The sequence below is a fragment of the Esox lucius genome, chromosome 25 (genome assembly GCF_011004845.1).
Source record: "Esox lucius isolate fEsoLuc1 chromosome 25, fEsoLuc1.pri, whole genome shotgun sequence".
In the NCBI taxonomy this organism is placed as follows: domain Eukaryota; kingdom Metazoa; phylum Chordata; class Actinopteri; order Esociformes; family Esocidae; genus Esox; species Esox lucius.
The window spans coordinates 19,353,113-19,374,825 of record NC_047593.1 but is presented as its reverse complement, the minus strand read 5'-3'; the positions used below and the strand labels follow the sequence as shown (position 1 = coordinate 19,374,825).

The following is a 21,713-nucleotide window of genomic DNA, read 5'->3' as shown; positions in this document are numbered from 1 at the left end:
ACCACGTTCCTTTGATACTAACCTCCCCACTAACGACGCATAAATTAGAACTCCATATACGAATAATAATGACGCATACATTACTTGTGATGTTGTTGGTTGGTCGACGTTGTTGTTGTTGTTTAAGTAAGCGGGTGTGCGAGTCTGTGTGCGTGTTGAGTCGGGAGAGTCTCTGATCAAAATATGCTAATAAGAAGGTAACTTTGTGCTCGACGATCATTTCCATGGTGACCCAAAAGAAGATGTCCTAGATATGTTTTTAGTGGCTGAAGCCTTTCTTTTAGAGAAATTACTGATACTGCATTATGAGAGAGTTCGGCATGAGCTTCCTGTGTGTGTGTGTGTGTGTGTGTGTGTGTGCACGCGCACTTGTGTTCTTGTGGATGTGTCAGAGAGACTGAGTGTGAAGTGCTGAATTTTATGATTTCATGCTGCGTCCATGATTCTCTATTCTTTGTTAGATAAAACTCTGTCTTACGTGAAAAAGCCCTGAACATCTCCGAACAGACTGCTGTGATGCTGTAACAAACAGAAATACATAGCATTTGATATTTAGCTTCTCTGGAAAATGATGGAGAATTACAGAGAATTCTTGATGGAAAAATGTAGACACTGGATGACAACAAAACACAAAAATTAGTTTCACTATCTTCATGGGGACCTGGTATTTTTTATTTTCCCTCATCCTGAACAGAACCACACCACATCATAATGTCATCACCACTGTTCAATCATAATGAGGAATTACTTTCAATTACACTTTGAGAAGCCATATCTTCAAGGGAAGGCTGATTCCACCATCGGGGTCCCAGGAGAAAAGGTCTGAATAGGCTGAGAGGAAGCTGAACATCTGTATGGGTTCAGTGGCCATGAGACAAGACGGGTTTGAGTATTTGAACACAGCCTGAAGGTTCTGGGCCTGGATGGCATAAGCAGAGATCCCTACTGACAGTAATCCACCTGACGAATGATATGCCGTTTCCTGCTATGCCCTTTCCTGCTACGCCGTTTCCTGCTACGCCATTTCCTGTGCGAGATAAGGGTGGCCTCAACAAATGGTGTGCAGCGTGAATGAAGCAAGCCACCACCTAGTCCGGCGTCATGCCAAGGTTCTTTGCACTCTAGGAGCAGAACACTGTGGAACTGGTCCCCTGGAAAAAGAGCGGCTTCATCTTGTCGCGGTTGAGCTCGAGGCGGTGGGAAGAAGTGGACTGAAAAATTGAAAAAAGTAGATGGTCATCAGCTTAGCAATGAGAGAAGAGAGAATGTGAATATGTAACTTGGAGAGGAGAGAGACTAAAACCAAGTCCTTGGGCACGCCGGCATTGATAGATCCTATCTACATCACCTAGAACACAGAGTAGGATGCCTCCTGAGACGCCAAGCCCTGAGACGGCGAAGAGGAGGATTGGACGTTTCACAGTGTCGAAAGCAGTGGAGTGGACAAAGAGAGAGAGTCCAGCCACGTAAAGAGCCTCTGTGACACCCAGAGCGGAGTGACCCAAGTGACACAGGAGACTAAGAGTGAAAATGGGCTCAAATGAGGCTGCTGAGAAGAACAATCCTGTCCATCTTAAAGTCAGGGATGGTTGAGGTCGGAGGTCAGAGATGAGTTGATGAGGGAGATAGGCAACAGGAGGTCTTCAGAGGAGGAAGGTAAAGGGAGCTGGGGATGGGAGGTCTTCAGAGGAGGAAGGTAAAGGGAGCTGGGGATGGGAGGTCTTCAGAGGAGGAAGGTAAAGGGAGCGGGGGATGGGAGGTTTTCAGAGGAGGAAGGTAAAGGGAGCTGGGGATGGGAGGTCTTCAGAGGAGGAAGGTAAAGGGAGCTGGGGATGGGAGGTCTTCATGAGCGAGTGATAGAAGGGTAATTTAGAAGTTTGTTGTTCCTCCATTTTTACCAGCTTCCTCTCCTATGAGTTGACGGCGAGCCACTTTGCCTAACAGCTGGAAGGTAGGGCCAACACAGGGAGGAAGGTAGGGCCAACACAGGGAGGAAGGTAGGGCCAACACAGGGAGGAAGGTAGGGCCAACACAGGGAGGAAAGTAGGGCCAACACAGGGAGGAAGGTAGGGCCAACACAGGGAGGAAGGTAGGGCCAACACAGGGAGGAAGGTAGGGCCAACACAGGGAGGAAGGTAGGGCCAACACAGGGAGGAAGGTAGGGCCAACACAGGGAGGAAGGGGTGCAGCGGAAGAGAGAGCAGCTGAAGTGGCAGTACTCTCTTGGGTAATCCATGTCTCTGTCAGAGCCCCAAAGTCAAGGGTCTGAAGGATATAATGAGATCCAGATCCAATGTTCCTAACGCTGCCGGATTGGGTTGTTGGGGCAGGGATCACCAGATAAGAACGGTTGCAGTCACTGGGTGGGGAGTCTCTGTGAAACAGAGAAGGGAATAAAACAATAAGAGAAGCGAACCCGAAATAGAAAAACAAACACATAGTTGACAAGATACAAAATTTGATTTTTGTTTCATGCCACAGCCTTTGTTTTGGGTGACAACACTTGACAAGTGTGCGGCTAACAGCTGTCGCGGAAAGATCAGGGGAAGCTTAGAACACACAACGCCGTGTTTGTGCAAGAACATCAATCGCCAGCAGCGAATTCCTCAGATGATTTGGTTGTAGACGGCTGCTGCCAGTTAGGGATGCACTCCAGTCAGTCGATCACCCCAAACGCACTGCCGAGCTCCTCCAAAATCACAGTGTTTCTTAAAAAATGATCTCCCCACGTTTAAAAAACAACTCGCCACATCTCCGACGTATGCTATCACCACCAATCCCGTTTAGGGGTGCAGCGGCTGGCTCTGCGCGGGGCAGCGCACCGCTCGCTCTGTTTCACAGACCGGAATTGGATGTCGGTTCTACTTTGCCCTCAGATTAATGATCTGTTAGCGAGGTGAGATTTTTCAGCAGGAAGGAGAGTTTAGACAAAGGATCATGTGACCTAGGGGCACTGTTGATGTAACCTTCCCCCACAGACAAGCAGATGACATTCTGGCGGTCTAAATATTTGGAGGCGCGCTGATGAAACACATCGAAATCATCGACGACTCTTCATACAACTCACAAATAAAGTTCAAGCCGTGTTCTTACGCAGCAGCAGTGCGTTTCCGGGGTGACGACTGTAAGCCTCCGATAACAGCATGTTTACACACGCGTGGCACGTGTGTTGGGAACACCCCCCACATCTCTCCGACACGGGCCTACGTGAAACCCGCTGCCTCGAAAGCATTTCCTAAGGGCTCTATTCCCTCTGTGTTGACCTGCTATTGACGGGGGCCACATTGGCCCCTCGTTCAAAACCGGGCCCTACATAGGGGTCTGGCTGGGACGCACCCCGAAGTGTGTTTTGAAGCCGTAAATCTCCACAACACAGGACTGTGTCCAGGCCGCCTCCCCAGAGTGCATAAGTAATATTTCGAGTAATCCCCTGCCTCTCCAGTCACAAGCCAATTATCAGGTACTCACTGCCTGGTATCACCAAGCTCTATGCGTGTGTTCCCGGCTGCTTATGTGTTCCAGTGTGTGTGTGTTTGTGTGTGCGCGCGCACGCCCGGTATAACCACCGCATGTGACAGTATTAACAAGCCCCCGACACTCCTAATCTGCTACAGTCACGAAACGAGAGAGATGGCTGAGAAAATGGGGAATGGAGGAGAGGGTGGGGAAGCGGATGAGGAGGGTGAGAAACAGGGAGATAGGGATGAGAGACTGACGGATGAGAGGCAGAGCGAGAGAGATAATTGGTGGAGGGAGAGGGGAAGCGAGAGGGATGGAAAGCGCGAAATATCACATTGCATCCTCGTCTTCAGTTTTCCAGTTTGAGATTATTTCTGAAGCATAAGCTGAACTCCTAAAGGGCCCTCCTCTTCACTTTCTAGTGCACTACGTTAGACTTGGGCGACAAACGAAAAAACACTTCAAACGTTTAGCCCACTTTTAATGGGGCAGTATGCAGGAAGCGGTGAGCCTCAAAGACGAGTCCCGATGGGCTTTTGGGTGACTGGGTCTTGTGTAGTTTTTCCCCAGTGCTCAATGTACAGGCATTTATGCAGGTCCTACAAAACACTGAATAGTGAGCTATTTTGTAGCATCCGTCCAACAGACACACAATAGTCCCACAGAGATGTAGGTAAACAGACAACAGATTGAGAGGAAGCAGCTCCTCTCTGCCAGTGTTGACAAACGTGAAAGATGCTAGCACATTTAATTTGATCCGTTTTTATTTTAGACAATTCCAAACCATATCCCGATCCTTAAGCAGCCATTGTTCCTTCCTTTACTGTCAACTGCCAAGCTATTGGTTTATTGTGTTATTTGTTTTATTACAATGATATTGAGACCAGGGGTTCGAATCCTGCTCACAGATTAGCCCAGGTGCCTGGGGGAGGGAAGTGCATTTGTCCAGCATGCTTTGGTTTGGAGGGTAACTAGTCAAACATGGTGCCACTCTGGGATGAGATGTTTCTGTTCATGAAAATCGTACTTGTTTCTCCGAAACAAGTTTATCGGAAAAAGGGTTATTTCTTTATGTCCATAACATGTGAAGTCTCTACCAGAGAATTGTGAGACCTGGTTGGTGTGCGGAACTTTTGGCAAAATCTGCCGTTTTCATCAACAGTTTACCAAAGCTGACAGCTGAAGGCTTACACAAAAAATGTCTGATAAAGTAATCGAACATACAACACTAGTCAAACTTTTTTTATTCCCCTTTGTTCTGAAACCTTTATCGTTCAAACAGCAGATTAAATACAATCACCCCTTTTTGATGCCTTCCCCAACTCGTTCCAATGTAGATCTGACCCTCTCTCACTGCAGCATCACCCAACTGATTCAGGAGAGCTGAAGATTGACCCAACCTTTACTCACGGGAACCCGAGCTAAGCCGGCCCGAGTCCTGTGGGTCCACGCGAATGAGAGCGCGCTCACACACCTGACAACACCTGACTACGCTGCCAGAGGGTGCTACAGCGTGATGGGACCAGGATGTCCCTGGTGACGATGTCTCCACACTCCCAGGGGCAAGGTTGCCCAATTATTTCTCTTCTCTTCAAATGCTTTTAATCTTAATTGCAAGTTGGACGCAAACCTCGCTTCCATGTCGTGCAATTAGTAAAATAGCGCTGTCCATGCCTGTTATTTCCTCCTTACCTGGTCCCTCTGATCTCTCCCTATTTTTTCTGTCTCCTTCTGTGTCCATTCAAATCTCTCTCTAAAACACTCTCAACCTTCCCCTCCTGCTCTTAAACCCTTCTTCGCTACTGTCTTCATCTTTCCCTCCCTCTCTCACTTTCGCCATCTCTCTCTCCACATTGTTTCCCTCTCTCTCTCTGCTTTTCCATACCTCAGGGCGGTAGGTCTTTCTCCGGGTCTCTCCTTGTCTCTCCTTACTTCCTTTCTCTTTTTTCTTCCTATTCAGTTAATTTCGAATTTAGTTAATCTAGAAGGCAAAACGATTATTCAGTTTTCTGCAAAACCTCTTCATCATGATTAATAAGGATATAAACCCCCTCATTATTATTAATGCGGATACGAACCCCCTCATTTTTATTAATGAGGATATAAAACCTCATTATTAATGAGGATACAAAACCCCATCATTACTATTAATGAGGATACAAACCCCATCATTATAATTAACGATAAAAATAAATTAAAATAAAATCCCAGGCAAGTCAATTAATACAAATCCTCATTCACGAGAACGGCCTGGCAATTGGGATCGTATTCATTCTAGCTTACTCCGTTCTATAGGGAGCGTGTCCATTCTAGCAGTCGGTACTCTACACATAAGTGTGGCTTCCCTCCCCCTCCAACCCCCTCACAGCGGTTCGGTAATTACTAAAGCTAGTTTCACGGTCTGTATGTGATATGCCGCCAAGGCCTTGACACACAGCTAGTAAGAACCATTAAACCCTCTCGCACCCAGACAACACTTTTCCCCACCTGTCCACGACGAGTGGGAATGTGTGCCTGGACACGCAAAAAAAAACACACTCCTACACACACATACACACCCCTACCCCACACACATACATACCTATACATACACACACAGATTGTACAGTAGGATAGCCTGCTTTTGTCTGTCCAATGACAAGTTGACATTGGCCACCCGGTCTCCCACCTGACTGCCCGCCCCAGGGTATCTACTCAACATACTCTGTTTGTCTCTCGATGCTGTTAGATACCTACTCCCGACAGATCTATACACATATATTCAGTTAGAGGCGGGAAGGTGTTTTTCAGAGTGTTTGGTTGGACTTAGTTTTTTATTTCTTTTTGTCCTGACGCCATGGATTCCTATTTTCTAATAGGTTTGATTTTTGCTTTACTGATACATCACTGCAAAGCTCAAGGTACGATTAATGGGGTTTACTTAGGAACCTTATGGGGATTTTATGAGAATATTATGGGGGTGTCATAAGAACTGTATGAGTTTCATAAATGTTTATCAGAATGCTGTGAGAACATTAGGAGAACCAACAGGGTAATGTAGTTTAGATGTTATACGAACGTGTTGCAAGACATTTGAGGTCGTTGTGAGAACGTTGTGAGATTGTGATTTCTACTGTGTTTATAAGTTGACGGAAGCTGTCATTAATAATTCATTGTAATAAATTATAGCGCTTAGTTTGCCAAACATTTTCGTGGACCTTGCACAGAATAATACATAAATAGACACATGAATTAATATAACCAGCACTTTCAGCCCTCTAAAAACATAACACCTCATCATAATTTTGATTGTGAAGTGCAATGTGATTTGTCATTGTAGTTGTCAGAAATACATTTAGAAAACATTTACCCAGACCTTTCCAGCTGAGGCAGTGTAAAGAAACGGGCAATGCAACATTTTTCTATAAGGTAGTCACAGAAGAAACAACTGTATAACCCTGTTTCTACTGTATGAGCTGTATACCAGAAACATCTAAACTACATAACCCCATTAGTTTAAATGTGATAGTCACACTAGAAACCAATCGACCAACTACAAAATCTTGTTAGTACTTCATAAGAGCTAGTCATACTAGAAAAACTAAACTACATGACCTGTTTGTTAATACCAGCTAGTCATACTATAAACTACTAAACTACATAACCCTGCTGGTACTTTATAAGAGCTAGTTATACTATAAACCACTAAACTACATAACCCTATTGGTACTTTATAAGAGCTAGTCATACTATAAACCACTAAACTACATAACCCTATTAGTACTTTATAAGAGGTAGTCATACTATAAACTACTAAACTACATAACCCTGCTGGTACTTTATAAGAGCTAGTCATACTATAAACTACTAAACTACATAACCCTGCTGGTACTTTATAAGAGCTAGTCATACTATAAACTACTAAACTACATAACCATATTGGAACTTTAAGAGCACTTTATACAAGCCAGTCACACTAGAAACCAATGTATTACTCCTTTAAAACTAACTTTATTTCCAAATTGAAAGCATGTCTACCCACACCCATGCATCTTTTAAATGTGTCGTCTTTAGAACATTGAGAAAACATTTCTGACATTTAAACTATGCGTGTACTTCACTATGCAGGCCTTTCAGCCAGCATCCAACCCTCCGTGGACGTGACCACCCAGGGACCAGAGCTCCTGTCTGGGGTGGCCGTGCAGGAGGACGTGATCCTGGAGGTGGCTTCCCCCGGCCTTAGGGAGGTGGAGAAGGCTGTGCAGGAAGTGGTGGGGGTTGAGGAGCCGGTGGGCGCGGAGGTGCTAAAGGAGTTGTTAGAAAGAGTGGTGGGGGCCGCTCTCGGGGAGGTGAAAGGAAATGTGGGGGAGATGGAAGGAGAAAAGGCAGAGGGTGGACAGGAGGAGGAGGTAGGAGAAGAAGAGCAGGAGGTGGAGGCGGAGGAGGAAGTGGAGGAGGAAAGAGGGTTAGGGCAGCATGAGGAGGTAGCTGAAGTGGTGGAGTGGGTGAAGGATGGAGGTGAAGGGGATCAAACGGAAGCTGGGGAGGAGGAGGTTGGGGGTGAGGAGGTGGAGGGAGAGATAAAACCTGAGCATGAGGAGAAGGAGGTTGGGGGAGTAGGGGAGGTGGAGGATCAGATAGTGGAAGTCCCTGTAGCGGTTGTGGAGGAAACCGTCATAGAAGAAGGGGAGGTGGGAAGAGCAGAGGAGGAAGAGGGGAAGGTGTCAGAGGAGGGAGAAGGAGCAGCTGGGAAAACTGAGGAGGTGATTGCTAAGACAGAGGAGGAGGTGCCAGCTGTAACGGAGAAGGAAGAGGTAGTCAAGATGTTTGAGACACAGGGAGGTGAGGGGTTAGGCGGGGAGGAGGAAGTGGTGGAGGAGGATGACTATGAGGAGATGAAGACAACGCAGTCGGTAGTGGGGGAGCGAAGGGAGGAGGACGGGAAAGAGAAAGGGGAGGTGGCTGGAGGACAGATGGAAGACGGGGAGGAAGACAGCCTGGAGCGTGTGGTTGGGGAGGCAGCGGGTGAGGCATTGGGAAGTGCGGAGAAAGGGGGTGGAGAGAGAGTGGGAGACCAGGAGGGGGAGGGTGTTGACGGGGCGGAGACTGCAGGCCACCTGGGAGGAGAAGAAAGAGGAGGAACAGGAGAGGCCGTTGTAGAGGCGACACCAGGCCCCGTCCAAACTGATGACCAAGGTAACTAACGAGGCACGGCATTTCAGCATTTTCTGGGTCCTGAGTTTTTACCGTGACATCCATTCTCTGGAGTTCCACACCTGAGACCTCCTGCGCAGGTGTGGATGAGGAGTGGATTCTCTTCCTCCACGTCATGTAGACCTTTCCCGCTTCACACGCAGTTTCACGGACGCCATGCTGCACGTGTCAGCAGAACCAGCAGACATTAAAGCTCTGAAGCTGTTCCAGCGAACGGTCCAAAAACAAACCCACTAGGGCTCTTTCCACACCACATTATGTACGCATCCACATGACACGACCAGCTGTAACTAGTAACGGTAGGCTGTTACAAAGACGTAACATACCTATTTAGTGACATATTTAGGACACGCAGGACACTGACAGGCTGTCAAAATAGACATTTCATTTTCGTTTTCCTGTTGCAGACATCGGCTGATAAGCCCAGGCGATGGAAAGCAAATCAAACCGCCACAACTCGGACAAAGTGGTCTTCTCTCTCTACAACCACAGTCATTTACAAGACCCTCTCATCCACAGTCACGTCGTTGACTTAACATGTGGTCGCTATAGTCCTGTACTATCAAAACGCTGGTTTTTGGAAGAGGGGATGGATGCGCCAGTTGGAAGCTGGGGATAATTAGGTAACAATGATGGCCATCATAGGTACTGCTAGATTTGAAGCAGCCCTGCTCCATGGCATCTTTAACATCTCATCCGATTGATGACTCCCTGCGTAGGGGATCCCTAATGTGCATTTCCCTGCCCTTGGGCATTGGGCTTTTGTTCTTTGCCCCCCAACTGGCCCTCCCACACCACCTCCAGGAGCATCTGGTTTCCCATCCAGTGACTGACCAGGACCGACCCTGCCTAACTTCAGAAGCAAGCCAGCAGAAGGATCCAGTGTTCTAAACCGAGCCCAAGGACGCTAGGATACTAATTAAAATAGCCCGAGCTTATGACCTCTGCTGGCCCATAACGAGGCAGAGGCTACATCCTCTCCGTCAAATGTTTAGTGAAGTGAGAAGGGGTGCGGGGAGGGGCGTGTGGGGGGCACGGGGGGGGGGGGGGGTCAGGAGGTTCAGCCAAAGACAGCCAGGAACAGTGACGTGCCTCGCTTCACAGAGAACCTATAACACGATAACCACAACACATCCTATCCGGCCTGTGGCGCCGGATACGGTTTCCATTAAAAGGCCAGAGATTGGACGTCGCAGCCCATAAGGCAGAGGACGTTTGGGATGCCTTCGTAATCTCACTGGCGAATCTGTACCCCTCCAACACACATGGCCGAGGCCTGTGCTGCTGTAGGATACTGTAGGGACGCGCCCAAACGCACACGTCTATACGTTAGCCCCCGACATTCCATACGTCCACTCTAAACTCCTCCGCCCTGGGCCTCCTCATTAACACGCTGGTGACATGTATTCCTGACCGCGCTAGGGGAGCCTCTGAAGACCACCAGCCCGATCAGCCCCCACCGTCCTGGGGCGGAGACGGTGAGCAACACCATGGGAGGAGCGGAGATCCTGGAAGACCTGGAACTGGAGTCGAATGACGTCAATGAGATCATTACGACTAAGGAGGACCTTTTGAACCTCGACCTTGGCAAGGCCACGCCCACTCTGGATCACTTCGTGGACGACGTTTCTGCCATAGCCGAGGAGGCGGAGCAGGGAGAGACCAATGAGCTGGTGGAGGTTACTACAGGTGACGGAGTAGCTCATGTAAAATAATTCAGGGATAGGGTTACAGACATCTGACAATCATTGACTTTTGACTATTTAACTACTGACAGGCATTATGACTATTTAACTACTGACAAGCATTATGACTATTTAACTACTCACAATCATTATGACTATTTAACTACTGACAATTATTTAAACAATGTCACTACTGACAATTATTATTATTATATAACTACTCACAAGTTTTATGATTATGTAACTATTCACAGTAACTACAACCGTTTAAACACTAGGCCTAAAACCTTCAACTAGGTATAGAATATTCTCCCTGAAGCAAAGTAAGTATTGCTCTCTCCTAATTCTCCTGGCCTCCTCTTACTCCATGTTCAGAACCAGGGGTTTTGGGTCTGGAGACTTGGAAGATAGGGGTCATCTCGGCTGCCGTGTTCCTTTTCTTGGAGGCTACAGTCATTATCGTCTACGTCATCATGTGTCGGAACCACACCAGCAGGTGAGCCCGTCTGGACCCAGGAAGGACGGGGGCCGTTCAACATGTTCTGCTGGATCATCCCTCGAATGAATGAGAGAGTAGAACTGGCCTGGCTTAGTCAAGTTTAGATTAATACTGTATGTCATTCCTAACATTAATATTCTTAGAAACGTTAATAAGCCAGATCAATACTAATCTACTTGTCCCATTTATACATTATAGGTTAATTATTTGGATGAAATACATTTAAGATTGTGTACAGTATATATAGTCTGTCTGATACTACATCTGTGTGTGTGTGTGTGTGTGTGTGTGTGTAGTGGCCGACCCGCAGCACGGGTGTGTGAAGTGGGGGGGTTAGCAGAGTGCCGACGAGACCCTCCACACGCCACAGATGGAGCCTGCCAACAGTACGTACTGAAACTGCATTACCCACAAGTCCTTTACTTGGCAACTGAACACAACTTAGTGTATCGGTAAACTGCAGGCCACCTTGTGCCGGTCAAAACTACATTACCCACAATATTGTCCGTGTCATATAGACTGCGGTGCTGCTACCAACCAGGCTGTCTGAACACAGGCTACAGGGTGTACACACACACACACACACACACACACAGAAATAATCTTCTGTTTCTTGTGGACATCTGTTGTAAGACTGAGGGGTCACATGAGCGAGTAAACCCAAAGCTGTAAGCAGACCTAATCTAGCTGCAGGAATGCATGCAAATCCTCGACAACAGGACAAGTACATGAGCATAATAATAACAAAACCCCTCCTATATGTTCCTCTCCGGTAGAGCTGGTTCTGAGGTCCCATCAAACCTGGACTCGCCTCTGAACCACCAGGAGACGGTTGGGGGCATCCAGATGAATCCTCCTAGGGACGACCCCGCTGATGACCTTGTTGACCCTTTACACGCTGTCAGGACATCGGTCCTCTAGACCGCCATCTGACCCCTGTCCTCTCCAGTCCTCAGTCTGTCAGTCTATAACCCACACGCACTTGGGGGGCGGTGCTCCTTCAATGCATTTCCCCAAATCCCACTTGGAGGATTCCCGGAGTCAGAGGGAAAATCGGAATCTTTCAACCAGGACGTCGGGAAAACCAGTGAAGCAACATCCCTCTTCAAGTCCAACCTGGAAGTCTAATTCATTATCTTTCCAACAGGGTTCGGGCACCCTGGTAAAAGCAGCTGAAGTCCGTCCTTTAGACGCCATTTTCTACACATTACAGTTTCAGGTCTTAAAATGGTGAAGAAAGCCACAGGTTGTTAACACCCAGAGGGTGACTGTCAGCATGTACTGGTCTGGATAGGGATCCACAGTGTTTGTCTGTGTTAAAGTGTATGTGTGTGTGTGTGTGTGTTAGTGATAGAGAGAACAACTTTGAGAAAGCGTGGGAGACATGTGTTTGCGAAAGAAACAGTGTGAGAGAATCGGCTTGTGTATGTCAGAGCTAAAGCGTATGAATTTGTGTGTGTGTGTGTGTGAGAGACAGAGACATTGAGAAACAAAATGTATTTGAGAGGAGGCTTGGAGCCATTGTGTGAACATGATATATTTAGTCTTTGTATTAAATATAAATCGTTGAGAATAGTTGTTTCTTTCAAACATGGCCAGAAAATGTCACAGAGATGAGGTTTCTGGTAGCGCTGGTTGTCAATACTAGACATGAAAATGGAAGCATGAAAACAAATGTTATTATTGATTACAAAAGTTATCAAATGGGAACTGATTCATTTTCTAAACCAGCTAATAAATACATTGTTTTGAAATGTTGACATGAAACCATTGAAATTTGAAGTTATGAAGATGAACTGCAGAACTACATGTACAGAATAAATTTATGTTCAAAGTACAGCTGTCCTGTCAGATTACTTTCTGTATGTGTGTCTGCAACAACCTCTGCACATTCTCAATTTATAGACATAATTCAGGTTTTTATTTTTTATTTTCCCCCCTTGACGATTTCAGTTTGTTTTTTAATTGAATTGTTCACATTATAGGTCACATTAAAAGTGGAAAAAGTTCTGACATGATTTATCTTCTTTTACATCACAAAAACCTGGCATTTTAACAGGGGTCTGTAGACTTTTTATATCCACTGTACCTATTCAGATCCTTCATTCAGTACTTTGTGGAAGCACCTTAGGCGGTGCTTCTTGGACGTGCCTCTAACAGCTTTGTAAACCTGGATTTGGGCAGTTTCTCCCATTCTTCTTGGTTGATCCTAACTGGATGGGGAGCGTTGGTAAACCGCAGTCCTCGGATCACCCCACCAATGTTTAATGGACTTTGGCTGGGCCACTCAAGGACATTCACATTGTTCCGAAGCCATTCCAGCATCATCTTGACTGTGTGTTTTGGGTCTCATGCTTAGAGCTGAAGCAGGTTGTCTTCAAGGACCAGTCTGTATTCTGTTTTATTCAATCCTTTCCTAATTTCTGTCCAGTCTTTCGGTCCCTGTTGCTGAGAAGCATCCCCATAGCATGACGCTCCCACCATCATGCTTCGCCTTATGGATTATATTTACCAGGTGAGGAGCGATACCTTGTTTTGGTCAGACGTAACGCTTGGCCTTCAGGCCTAATAGTCACATTTTGGTCTCGTCAGACCATAGAATATATTTCCTCATGCTCTCAGAGTCACGCAGCATTTCATATGCCTTTATGTCTTGGTTGTTCAAACCTTCTACCATTTCACAATGATGGAGCCCACTGTGCTCCTGGTCCACTTGGTAGTTGCTCTGACATGCAGAGAAGTGTGGAGAAAGTGAAAACATGGAGAAAGCAAAGGGGTCTGAATAATTTCCAAAGCAAATGTATACCTCCATGTTTCTTGGGTGAGCTCCCAGATTTCTCCCTGCTTGGCTGGAATCACGAGGCTAGATGTGTTTAAGGGAGTGTGTGTGTGTGTGGGCAACTCGGGGTGAAAGGCCTAGTCATGCGGCAGGAATGGGCTCTGTGTGCGTGTGTGTCTGTGTGTGTGTTGTAAACTATTTAAGAGAGAAGAGCGCAATGGGCTGCCCCCAGGGGGGGTTACCTTTGGTTGGACAGAGAGAGGAACAACATGCAGAACCGCAGGTAGCTTCCACATGTTGGCCATCGTTCATTTCACTTTAGTGCTTGAAGAAGGGGTTGTGAAGATACATGCCGACCGGGATTAGAGGCGTTCCGCACGACAACTGTCACTGTTTTTATTCTGGGCTTGTTTTCGGCTTTTGAGAAAGTCCCATCCAGCCATGTTATGGGCGGTAGGAGACACAGATATACGCTTTCTTGATGTTTTTGGATGCTGTCAATTTGTCTTCTTTTTTTCCTGTGATGGGCTTTTGGGGCTGGTGTGTACAGGGTCCACGCGGGCCCCACAACACATTGGATTTGTCTAGAAAGTAGAACTTCTATGTTTCCTTTGGCCCAATAAATTATTCTGAGGTTATTATTGGGACTTATAACAAAGGGAATGATTAATTTCGGAGATAAAAGAAGTGGTTTGCGTGTGTGTGTGCTAGAAAACCTCACCAATCCTTTGTGTTTCGTTTAATTCCGTACTTAATGAATGTGGCGTCGAGGCTGAGTTTAGCTGGGCTTGGCACAAAAATATTTTTTTGCTCGTAAGTAGCCTTTGTCTTACATCTCTCTGTGTCTCTCCCATGCTCTCACTCTCTCCCTTTACGTCTCCCTGTGTCTCTCACTTAAATGTTATTCCACCACAATTCAAAAGGGCTTTTTTTTGGCAAGGAGAACGCGTTTGTGTATGTTGCCAGACCGAAATTAATTAAACAATCACGAAATTACCGGTAAACATTGCTCACACAGGCGAATAATCTCCCTATTCAAAAGTGTACAGACTCACTCCGTCCCTCCCTCCCTCGTCTCCCCAGGCAGCTGGGTATCTTGGTGCTGGCAGCACTGATCCCACTCGCTCTGGCCCAGTTTCCCCGGGAATGTGTCACCCCAGCGGGGCTACGCAGCGGCCAGTGCTGCCCCTCTCCCACCGGGGCCCCGGGGGACGAGTGTGGCTCGTCCACCGGCAGGGGCCAATGCGTGCCGGTCGTCGCCGACAGCCGCCCCCACGGCCCCCAGTATCCGCACGACGGCCGGGACGACCGGGAGCGCTGGCCGCTGAGGTTCTTCAACCGGACGTGTCAGTGCAGCGGGAACTTCTCGGGCTACAGCTGTGGACGATGCAACCACGGACTGACCGGACCCAACTGTGCCCAGAGGATCTCAGTCGGTGAGATCGGTTCAGTTTCATATTCATGTTTTTATATATATTGATTGCTTATCTATTTATTATGGGAGTATATATTCAATCATGTGTATACAGAATAAGGGTGTATTCATTTATTTATCTTCCTCCCCTGTTTCATTTTCTCCTCTTCATCGTCCCTCTCTGCAGTCCGAAGGAATGTGATGCAGATGACTTCATCAGAGAAGGCGGCGTTTGTTAATGCTCTAGACCAGGCCAAAAGAACAGTTCACCCTGATCTTGTGATTTGCACGCGACGGTAACCAGCGACTTAATAGTCAATGGAAAGCAGGTTGTTTGTTATTTAGTCAATGGTAACCAGGCTTGAACTGATTTAGTCAATGGTAATGATTTAGGCAAGGGATGCCTGTTTGATAGGGAAGCAATAAAAAAATACACACACTCATGTCATTCTGAAAAAAAAAGGTAATTCATGTTGAGGCAACATTCCAGAAGTTTCTCTTCAGAAACATGAAATCACATTGAACTGCCATTACAGTCCCACAGCTCATGGTAACATTCCTCAGTGTTAGAATCATCTAGAAGTACTCTCCCTCCCTCTTTCTCAATCTCTCCGTCTTTCTCTGACTTCTTCTGTCCAACACCTCCAGTTATCAGGAAGTGTTAGGCCCGGACGGAAACACCCCTCAGTTCGAGAACATCACCATCTATAACTACTTTGTGTGGACTCACTACTACTCTGTCAGTAAGACATTCCTGGGGGTGGGGCAGGCCAGCTTCGGGGGCGTCGACTTCTCCCATGAAGGCCCGGGATTCGTCACCTGGCACCGGTTCCACTTACTGCAGCTGGAGAGAGACATGCAGGTGAGTGTGAGTTGGTAAGTGCACGACTGACACATCTCTTGGACAGGAAGTAACTTTCGTAAGATTTAATTTCCGGTTGGCCAAGTTTCCGGCGTGCCACTTCTCCTTCTCTCTCCCACTCTCTCTCATCCTATCCAGGACATGTTGGGTGACCCCACATTTGCCCTCCCCTACTGGAACTTCGCCATTGGCGGCAGTGAGTGTGACGTGTGTACCGATGACCTCCTGGGGGCCAGGTCGATCTTTGACCGCAACGCCATCAGCCCCAACTCCATCTTCTCCCAGTGGAGGGTGATCTGTGAGAGTGTCCAGGACTACGACACACTAGGGACCATTTGTAACAGTGAGCGTGATTTGTTTTAAAGGCTAGTTTTAGCACTAGTACAGCACTGGAGTACATTACTAATCGTTTAGGATCATCTGTCAGAGCATAGAGGAACTAAAATTCACTAGGAACAATTGTACAGGGAACATAATATATGTAACACTTTTGATAGACTAGGAACCAGTTGTTACTGGGATAATAATATGTGTAACACCTTTGATATACTAGGAACCAGTTGTTACAGGAAGAAAGTAATAGATTTTTTAAGCTGTTGATTTGATCAGTGTCTGGGAAACCGGACACTATCAAGACAAGCTTGGAGATGCTGGAATAATCTACCACAATCAGAACTTTCAGCAACTGTGGTTCACGATGGATAACTGTATACTAAAACATTTTACCAACTGGTTGGTCCGTATCCGGAATGCTGATTGGCTGAAAGCCATGGTACGAGGCTGTATACCTCCGGCATGAAATCACAAACTTTTACTGCTCTAATTGCATTGGTAACTGTTTTATTAGGGGTATAATGGCAGTGCGATATCCAGGCGGTCTACTATGAATCTTGATTAAACAGCTGGTAAGCAAGGTATAACGGTCATATAACACACTCTAGGGCCTTACTGCATTAAACAAACCACTGGGTCCTTAAGACCTGGAGGTAGAAGCAGAAGAATAACCTAAATTCACATGACTCAGGATTAAGAGATTAACTGGTTGGTATGTATAATCTGTGTGAGTGCGCATGTGTGTGTGTGTCAGGTTCTGCAAAAAAAAAAATTTTAGGCTTGAGGTAAAGGTTAGGGTTATAATCAGGTTTAGGGTTGGTGGTTCAGTTGAGTGTTAGGGGTTTGCAAAAATCTTATTTTAATGGGAAAATTACAAGCCGGGGAAAGCGTGTGTGATCTGTTCAGTGTGTACAAGGTCTATGGTACCCGTTCTGGCAGCTAATCCTCTTAGCAATCGAGTGGTATTTCCTCTTTTTACAAAACAAATGACCTTATAAGGACATAATACTTCCTGCTACATCACGGTCATGTGGTCGTCCTGGTATGGGCCCTAAGAGGAAGAGGACGATGAAGTCCTCCAGTTCTCTTTGATCAAGAGGAATTACACTCAAAAAGACACTGACAACACACGGCTGCGAAGTGTCCTGTCTAGTGTGTGTGTGTGTGCAAGGATTTGTTTGTGTGTGTGTATAAATACAGTAACGTTCTGAAACTGTGTGCGCGTGTGTGTGTGTGTGTGTGTGTGTGTGAGAGTCTTGGTTACATAACTTTCTCTGAGTTATAACTGACCTCTGAGTGGTCACTGAGAAAAACCTGAAGAACAATTTCTATGAACTTTGTCTTGTCGACCTGTGACCTGTGACCCCTCTAGATTCAGAGAGCAATCCGATCAGGAGAAACCCGGCAGGTAATGAGGCTCGGCCCATGGTTCAGAAGCTTCCAGAACCCCTGGATGTTGTGGACTGTCTGGACCTGAAGACCTTTGACACACCCCCATACTACTCTACCTCCTCACAGAGCTTCAGGAACACAGTGGAGGGTAACACACACACACACACACACACACACAGCCATACGCATGCACGCACACACACACATATACACACAGCCATACATACACGCGCATGCACACCCACATAGACTTAGGACTTTGATTCAAGCATGTACTGGAAGCAGATCTGCCCTGATGGCAGGAGTTAATGTGATTGGTTATCTTACTGGAGGGCGGAGCATCTGTCCTAACTCCCTACATAAAAAGTTTAGGGTAATGGTTAGGTTTTAGAGTAAGAATAAGCACAACCTCTGGTCCTCTCTACTGAGTCAATTATTCATGTTAATTTCTGCCTCAGTGCAGGTCTACCTCCAGTATATCTGCCTCCAGTAATGAAATGTCCCAATTGTCTCACTCACCCCCTAACTCCCCTCCTCCTCTCGCTAGGTTACAGTGCCCCTCAGGGAGCCTATGACCCCATCGTGCGGAGCCTCCATAACCTGGCTCACCTGTTCCTGAACGGGACAGGAGGGCAGACTCACCTGTCACCTAACGACCCCATCTTTGTCCTGCTGCACACCTTCACCGATGCCATCTTTGACGAGTGGCTGAGCCGACACGCCCCAGGTGTGCTCTCTAATTACACGCCTGCAACCAATCAGAGCACACAAGCACTGCGCTCAAACAGACCCATGGGAACTAATACAGGTGTACATTTCACCTGTTACACACACCCAGACACATGCACGCTGACAGTTGTGTTCGTGACGCTGCTCCCCGCCTCCAGGTCAGGGGGGGTACCCTGAGGAGAACGCTCCAATTGGTCACAACAGACATTTCAACATGGTTCCCTTCTGGCCCCCGATCACCAACGCTCAGATGTTCCTCACCGCCCCGGGGAACCTGGGATACTCCTACGAGGTCACCTGGCCCAGTGAGTCAACCACACACACACACACACACACACCAGGTCCTGGACTGGTACCGGGTCACTTGACATAAAAAAATTGTACATCTTCCTCCCTGAAACATCTGTCTCAAAAAGTCACACAGACAACACTTACTGAACTGGCATCCCATCTCTGACCCCACACTTATAAAGTTAGTCCCAGTCAAATGTTTGGACACACTCACCCATTGACTTGAATTGCTGTGTCCAAACTTCTGACGGGTACAGAACCTTCCTGAGATTGCATTCAGTAATTCAGCAGACGCTCTGATCCCGTCAGGTGAACGCATACATATTCACCTTCTAACCCTACTTAACAAGCGCACACAAGTGTCAGATAAAGAGACGTTCCGCCTGAACATCAAAGAACAGTGAGAGAGTTAAGCGTCTAACTAGGCAGATTACACTGACATTAATACTGTGCCGTTACTTAACCACGATTTGGAGAAGTTTTAATTGAAGTGGGGTGAATACATTGCATATGGTTAAAAAAAAAACTTCGCTGAAAACAAAAGCCCCTCACCAGCTATGGCATCAGGGATTGCATGAGGGGGTTGAAACTAATGTTTTATTCTCGTAAGTAGCTAAAGTTTGTTTGGCAGGAACTAGTGATTTACTTCACAGAGCAAATGAAAATAAGTTACTCTCTTAGCTGTTGGGGTGTATCAAATACCGGTAGATGCACTTAATTTCTGTCTTGAACATGCCCAACAATGAAAATATTTGTTTCGTTCCGAGGTCGTATAAAAAAAAAGGTTGTGAAGCCCTGCACTACAGATTAGGCCTTTCTAACTGTCTCGTTTCACCCTCACACCCCTTCAGCTCGCCCCTACACGGTGTCCGAGATTATCACCATAATTATCGTCGCCGCGGTGCTGTTGGTGGTCGCGATGTCCGCCGTCGTCGCATGCGGAGCGCGCGCCCGCTCCTTCCGCGCCACGGAGGGTCTGGAGCCGTTGCTAGGGGAGACGTTCCGTCGCTACTCCGAGGATGACCGACGGATGGAGAAGAGCCAGTCTGTAGTGTAGAGCTCATGGGTGCGTCACAAATAGCACCCTACTCCCCAGTACTAGACTATATGAAGCACTATGACCAGGGTCTATAGGACTGACGTCCTGTCCAGGGGGTGTACCCGTTTATGACGCCAGTCAAGAGTGTTACAATTCGATCCAGTAGGATCTGGTCAAAAACTGTGCGCTATTTCAGTTGTATCCTCAACCAAGCCCCACCAGGCCTTAAACATAAATGGATACTTAGCTTTTTGTATGCCTTATTTTAATAAAGTTGTACTGATTTTCAAACCCTGCACCATTAGGCTGTGTCTGTGTGTTCGGGAAATCACCCACCGTTTTCTGATATTGAATGGACAGCTTTTGGATCAGCCCTCTTTGAGGTGCTTTAAGGCCATTAGCTTGTAACCTGGTCGGGCAAGGTTTTCACTTTTATTCACAAGAGGGCGCTTCAGACAGTTACTGGCGTAGTTTGTCATCTGATTCATCATAAGTCTGTATGGGGCGCCCTCTGGTGGAAAAGAGGGGTCATTTGACTGGCTGTTTAAAATAGGCTCCAGCCCTGGACCTCTTAGCACCTCTACAGACACCAAGATTGGCGTTAGTTCCATCTTATTTACATTCAATTAAGTGAGAACAATAGTTACAATTCTACATTGATCATTTCTACTCCCAACAAGGAACAATTTGAATTCAAAATACCAATTTGAATTGGACACTTTCTGAACTTGAATTAAAATGGAATTGACAGTCCAACTCTGTCAGACACCCATCCTACTCCATATATAAATCCTAAGTCACCCTAGAGCGGACTGTGGCTGGGGTGAAGGCCTTGACCGTGCCTGCACAACTCATGCAGCGTATTTTCCACAGTAATGTTCTGCATATTGTTGAGGGACAGATCTACTTTTACAGGACAACAAGTGGACTGGACGTGATATACTATCAACTGGAATTACATCACGAGACATGAAACAGACTTAAGGAGAGACAGACTTGCAGAGACAGACTTACAGAGACAGGTGTAAGCAGAGACAGACTTACTGAGACAGGCGTAAGCAGAGACAGACTTACTGAGACAGGCGTAAGGAGAGATAGTCCTAAATAACACAGACCTGAACAACAGTCCTGATAACACAGTCCCTAATAACACAGTCCTAACAACACAGTCCCTAACAACACAGTCCCTAACAACACAGTCCCTAACAACACAGTCCCTAACAACACAGTCCCTAACAACACAGTCCTGAGTAAAACCGTCCTGAATAACACAGTCCCTAACAACACAGTCCCTAACAACACAGTCCCTAACAACACAGTCCTGAGTAAAACCATCCTGAATAACACAGTCCTGAGTAAAACCGTCCTGAATAACACAGTCCTGAACAACACATTCCTGAGTAAAACCGTCCTGAACAACACAGTCCTGAACAACACAGTCCTGAACAACACAGTCCTGAACAACACAGTCCTGAACAACACAGTCCTGTCCAAGCTGATGGTAACTTGCTGGCCGCGTCGCCTTCAGGTCATCATCAATTCTACAGGGGGGGATTGGAAGCGGCAGCATGGAAGGCCTCTAGTTTGTGTTGGCTCTTCTTAATGAGAGGAGAACATGTTGCCCTTCCATCCTCTCATCCAGCACCAACCCCCATAAGGCCTGTAGAGAAACCCATTAACTTCAAACAGGACGGAAGAAACGGGGATTGGGGGGGTTCTCTGGACATGAAATATTCAAGGTTGTTACATGGCAAAAGCTTTAACAAGAAAAATACATTTTGTTTAATTTTAAAACCGCATACGTTTTCCGCAAATGTCTTGATATTCCTGGCATCCCAGCGCCCCAGACAATGACGTGCCCTTTGAGCGGGGCTCCTTCATGAACTGGTTTGAACCTCCCGTCCACGAGTGGGCAACACGGGACCCCCAAACAGGGCAACACGGGACCCCCAAACAGGGCAACGCGGGACCCCCAAACAGGGCAACACGGGACCCCCAAACAGGGCAACACGGGACCCCCAAAAAGGGCAACGCGGGA

The 21,713-nt window shown here is 46.8% G+C and overlaps 2 protein-coding genes across 7 annotated transcripts; both read left to right on the top strand.

The window, feature by feature from the left end:
* Window positions 1–6,256: 6,256 nt before the first annotated feature.
* Window positions 6,257–12,638, top strand: si:dkeyp-118a3.2 (neurofilament medium polypeptide). The gene is made up of 6 exons (XM_034290927.1): window positions 6,257–6,359; window positions 7,567–8,634; window positions 10,075–10,341; window positions 10,713–10,833; window positions 11,133–11,222; window positions 11,613–12,638. The coding sequence occupies exons 1-6, from the start codon at window positions 6,296–6,298 to the stop codon at window positions 11,755–11,757; spliced, it is 1,755 nt and encodes a 584-aa protein (XP_034146818.1). The 5' UTR covers window positions 6,257–6,295; the 3' UTR covers window positions 11,758–12,638.
* A 638-nt stretch (window positions 12,639–13,276) lies between these two features.
* On the top strand, window positions 13,277–19,971 carry tyrp1b (tyrosinase-related protein 1b). 6 transcript variants are annotated; one of them, XM_010864499.3, is made up of 10 exons: window positions 14,047–14,068; window positions 14,539–14,614; window positions 14,699–15,051; window positions 15,217–15,325; window positions 15,678–15,891; window positions 16,030–16,234; window positions 17,597–17,764; window positions 18,164–18,343; window positions 18,504–18,650; window positions 19,488–19,971. In XM_010864499.3, exons 1-10 carry the CDS (start codon window positions 14,062–14,064, stop codon window positions 19,691–19,693), a joined length of 1,665 nt encoding a protein of 554 aa, XP_010862801.1. In that variant the 5' UTR covers window positions 14,047–14,061; the 3' UTR covers window positions 19,694–19,971. The 6 variants fall into 6 exon arrangements, with proteins under 6 accessions (XP_010862803.1, XP_010862804.1, XP_010862801.1 ...); XM_010864501.3 differs by lacking the exons at window positions 14,047–14,068; window positions 14,539–14,614 and adding an exon at window positions 13,277–13,351; XM_010864502.4 differs by lacking the exons at window positions 14,047–14,068; window positions 14,539–14,614 and adding an exon at window positions 13,853–13,898.
* The last annotated feature ends 1,742 nt before the right edge of the window (window positions 19,972–21,713 follow it).